Source organism: Cajanus cajan, chromosome 10 (assembly GCF_000230855.2).
Source record: "Cajanus cajan strain Asha chromosome 10, NIPB_CcT2T_4, whole genome shotgun sequence".
NCBI classification, from domain to species: domain Eukaryota; kingdom Viridiplantae; phylum Streptophyta; class Magnoliopsida; order Fabales; family Fabaceae; genus Cajanus; species Cajanus cajan.
Window position 1 is genome coordinate 41,845,241 of NC_138526.1, and position 4,464 is coordinate 41,849,704.

At 38.0% G+C, this 4,464-nt stretch overlaps 1 protein-coding gene across 1 annotated transcript; it reads right to left on the bottom strand.

Moving 5' to 3' along the window:
- Positions 1–3,277, bottom strand: LOC109810398 (inactive TPR repeat-containing thioredoxin TTL3). The gene is made up of 7 exons (XM_020373854.3): positions 2,396–3,277; positions 2,129–2,324; positions 1,451–1,635; positions 1,039–1,372; positions 729–930; positions 539–645; positions 1–459 (listed from the first exon to the last, which is right to left on the bottom strand). Exons 1-7 carry the CDS (start codon positions 2,995–2,997, stop codon positions 304–306), a joined length of 1,782 nt encoding a protein of 593 aa, XP_020229443.2. The 5' UTR covers positions 2,998–3,277; the 3' UTR covers positions 1–303.
- Between the last annotated feature and the right edge of the window lie 1,187 nt (positions 3,278–4,464).

Below are 4,464 nucleotides of genomic sequence, written 5' to 3' on the forward strand. Positions count from 1 at the left end.
TGGAGGGAAGAAGTACAACACTTTAGGGCTTGATATATAGAAGGAAATAGCAAGCACATTAGATGCTGGGCCAAAAGATATACATATATGCTTTCAAAATGCTATCTAAAACCTATCTCTGAGGTTTTCCTGCCTAAAACCACGGCGGAAATTTGGTATCCATGTGTGTGTATCACAGGCAAATCTGAAATTCCTAATTTAACTAAACAGGGCTTGGTGCATTCTTGGAGCACCTTCTTCAATATTGCTATGATTTTTAGTTGCATGTGAATGCAAATAAATGAGTATGATGAATTCTAGTATCTAGACACTACTACTTTTCCTTACTGAGTCCTCTAATAATTGATGGTTTGGCCGGATCATCTCCTTCACCTTCTCTCCTTTTTTATAAATTTTGAAAGTTGGAACACTTCTTATGCTTTCAGCTTTTGCTATTACTAGACACTCCTCCACGTCCACCTGCAATTAAATTTCAGAGAAAGTTAGGTAGGATTAACAATTATGTTAGAAAGTACAAACAAGTCACTTATTTGTGTACCTTGATAAATTTAACAGAGGGGTATCTAACACACAACGTATTTATGAATGGAGATAATTCCTCACATAGTTCGTTTGATGCCTCTTTGAAATAAACTACCGAAACACCTGAAATTTCAGATTTTCATTAAAAATGCATGACTGAAGGAAGAAAAATGGCGAGTCAACAGTCAAAACTTTTAGATCATTACCAGCGGAAGCAATCGCGGCTTTAAATTTATCTAATGCAGAGATTTCTTCAACTTCAACTCCAAACTTAGTACCATATACCACTAGCCGAGATTTTTCCAATGCAAGTTGAGCCTGACGAAGAGACTCAGCAACTTCATTGTTATTAGGGAGTTCGTGCTTTAAGACCTGGTAATCTTTAACAACTTCTGCCCATCTTTCAAGCTGCAACAAGATCATGCATCTTAAAAAACTACGATGAATCAACTTCGGCGAACAAAATAACAATTAACACACACACAAACCCAACATGCACAGTACAAGTGGATTTACCTTTGCATTTGACGCAGCCCTGCGGAAAAGGGCCTTGGTGTAATTTGGTTGAATGCTAAGGGCTTGGTTGCAGTCTTGAACAGATTGTTCCCACAGGCCAAGTTTAGACCAACAAATAGCCCTATTGCAATATAGAATATAATTGGAGTTGTCATACTTGAGGCCCTCTCCATAAGCAGAACAAGCTTCAGAAAACTTGCCAGAACTGAAAAGATCATTGCCTCTCAAACGAGTTCTTGCCACCATTTTCACAACATTTACAATCCTACTAATTTCAATGTTACTATAATCCAACAGGCTAGCCTTTTCTGCCACCGCAACAGCATTCTCAAACCTGCAAGTATCCATCACTTGTTCCTCACTCGAGTTTTATTTAGTTATGAACTTTGGGTCTAAAGTGTTTATTGCTTACCTTCCCATGGCCATCTCAACCTGCGCGGACACAAAAGGAACATAGGCTTCACCGACCATACCAAAGAACTTGGTTTGAGAACATGCTGGAGGACAGCCTTCCAACTTCGGAATGTTCAAGAGACTGGATTCAGCATCCTCAAGTTGATGCAGTTTTAAATAAGCTTCGGCCTTGCAAGCAACAATCTGTAAGTAGCAATCCAACAAGTTAGCCCAACAGAAATCATCACTAAAAGCTTAAACTATCAAGTAAAGACGCGACAACGAATTATTTTAGAGGCTCTAATACCATACCACAAACTAAGAACCTGTTTGATTCTCTTCTCACGTTTTGATTCTAAAATAATTTCACATTACATACCAATCATTTTCTCGTCCAAAACAACTAAAAAACCAAAAACCAAAAATATCGATTCTTCTCATCTTCTTCCTCTGTTTTTGTCTTGAGTTTCACGCTCCGCTCTATCCCTTGCACCACACCCTCCACCAGCTTTCTCAGCAACCTTGTTTAGTTGCATTTTGAAAACTCCAAACAGCTTTTGGAAACAAATCAATCACACCTCAACAATCCTAAAAATCCTAAAATTTTAGGCTACCAACTGAAGACACGTGAACAATTTTATATTCTACATTACATGTCTAACATAAACAATGTTAAAACGAGAAATTCGAAAAGTACCTGAGGCGAAAAATCTGCTCCAACAGCAATGGCTGCTTCTGATTCCCTAAGCGCCCTCTTCCAATCACCAAATTTTCTTGCATCAGCACAGCGGTTCAAATGCTTCTCCAACAACAACAGCTTCTGCTCCTCAGATTGATCCTCTTGAATCCCAGAGAGACACAAGTGCCGCCGCGAATTTTCAACCTGTCCAAACCTACACCAAATTCAAAATCCCAATGTCAACAAACTCAAATCCAAATTCAAATTTTCATGTGACAGCGTTACCTAAGATAAAGTGAAGCAAGTCTCTTATGCGCTCTGGCAAAAGCAGGCTCCAACTTCACAGCCTCAAGGCACTCCCTCGCGGCCTCGCCGAGTCTCCCGACAGCCGTGAGCGCCGCCGCGCGGTTGCTCCGGCACGCGGCGTTCCCCGGCGAGATGGCGACGGCGCGATCGTACAGCGCCAGCGCCTCCGCGAAGCTGCCGCTTCTGTACAGCTCGTTCCCCAATCTCCGCGCCTCCTCGGGATCGGAGCCGCTCAGCGCGCGCCTCACCGTAAGCGGCGATGCGCCCGCGGCCACCGGATTGCCGCCTCCGCCGCGCATTATGCTGCCGCGGCCGTAGTTTACGGTGCCGGAGCCCAGCACGTCGGTCCGGTTCGGTCCCCGCGAGGGCAGAACCGGTTTGAGGATCTTCCCGGACGGGCAAATGTTGCCGCTCGGGAGCAAGGTGGCGCCGCCGGAGTAGATTAACGGAGCTCCGGCGGAGACCGATCTCCGGTGGCCGGGGCGGGAAGCGGCGGCGGCGGCGACGTTGGAGGCTGGATCGAGTCGTTTGGATTCGAAACTGGGTGGTTGCTGTTGCTGTTGCTGCGTTGTGTTGGACATTGGTGTGTTGTGTTTTCTTTTTTTTTTTTACTTAGTTTTTTTAACGTTGTTTATTTAGGAGATTGGGAAGCAACGAAGAGAATGGCGGTTGTTACGTGAGAGGAATCGAATCTGTGTTGGAAGAGAAGAGGTTTGAGGAAGGAAGACATGCGAAGTGTGAGAAAGTGATTTTTGTTTACCCACATTTATTATTACTGTAAATGGTTAAGAGTGAGCCATTCCAGGTTTCTACTTTCTACTTTCTACTTCTTTTCTTTTCTTTTCTTTTTTTTTTTTTTCTCTCGAGGCTAGATTCTCTCTCTCTCTCTCCCCTTTTCTTCAACATCATCATCACCCTGCTCATGCAATCTGTCACATTCTTTTACTACTTCGCCAAAATGCTTGGACCATTTCTACTTTATTACTATCTTTTCGTATTTTTATTTTCTTATATTTATTTCTCTAATTTACTCTTTCAATTTTATTCAATTTTTAATCCTCATCTTCTCATCCAAGATTCATCTCTTCATCCAAAATTTGTAAGTTGATCCAGATATCACATTAATTATATAATATTTAAGTTAGATTATATAAAAATGGAACTTAAACATAAAATTTAATTTAATATTAATTATCATATTATTTATTTAATATTATATTATGGTAAATTTTATAATTTTAATGATAATTATTAAATTTTATTTTCAAATTTTATTTTTATCATATTTGTAAAATAAGATAAGAATAGAAACTAAAAGTATAATTTAGTTTAAATATTGTTAAATATTAACCATTATATCATCATTTAATGTTGGATCATAATTAATATTATAAATTTATAAGCCAGCATAGAAATATTTAACTAGGGAAATAAAATCAAAGATATAATAAAGTTTGGTAACTAAAATTGTGATTTAAATATTATAAGAGATTGGATGTATAATTTAATCAAATTTTTACTACTAAAAGAAATATTTTCTTATATTTCAAAACAACGTAAAATTTTATAAAAATTAAGTGTTAAAATGTTTTCAAGTGAGAATTAAAATTGTGTTTACTTATTATTAATTGATACATAGAAAAATTGTAACAACCTACTAGATTTCCACACTTCACAACTAGTAATAAAAATACATACATAACTAGATACCAAAAATTATTATTCAAGGACTACATGGAAAATAGATATTAATATATACATATAAGAACTTTGACAACAACTAGAGACATAAAATTTTATACAAGTATATAAAGATATACAACAATCCAGATACAAATAAAAATCCTGATAATTGGTCAAACTTACTAAAAATAACTAATATCTCTACACAAGAGTAACTTCGAAAGATCACCACTGCCAACACCAAAACAACCTCAAAAGGAACTCCATCTAAATAACTTATTTCTGTTTTGTTATCATGCCAAATACGATCATCCTAATCCAACCACATGGAAACATGTAAGGATAAATTAAGCTTTAAAGAATCA

Excerpts from the sequence above, each read along its gene's own strand:
- LOC109810398 (XM_020373854.3), bottom strand. The coding sequence starts at position 2,997 with ATGTCCAACACAACGCAGCAACAGCAACAGCAACCACCCAGTTTCGAA. Across the intron at positions 1,373-1,450 it reads GTTGAGATGGCCATGGGAAG|GTTTGAGAATGCTGTTGCGG; the intron begins GTAAGCAATAAA and ends GGATACTTGCAG. Across the intron at positions 646-728 it reads AGCCGCGATTGCTTCCGCTG|GTGTTTCGGTAGTTTATTTC; the intron begins GTAATGATCTAA and ends CTGAAATTTCAG.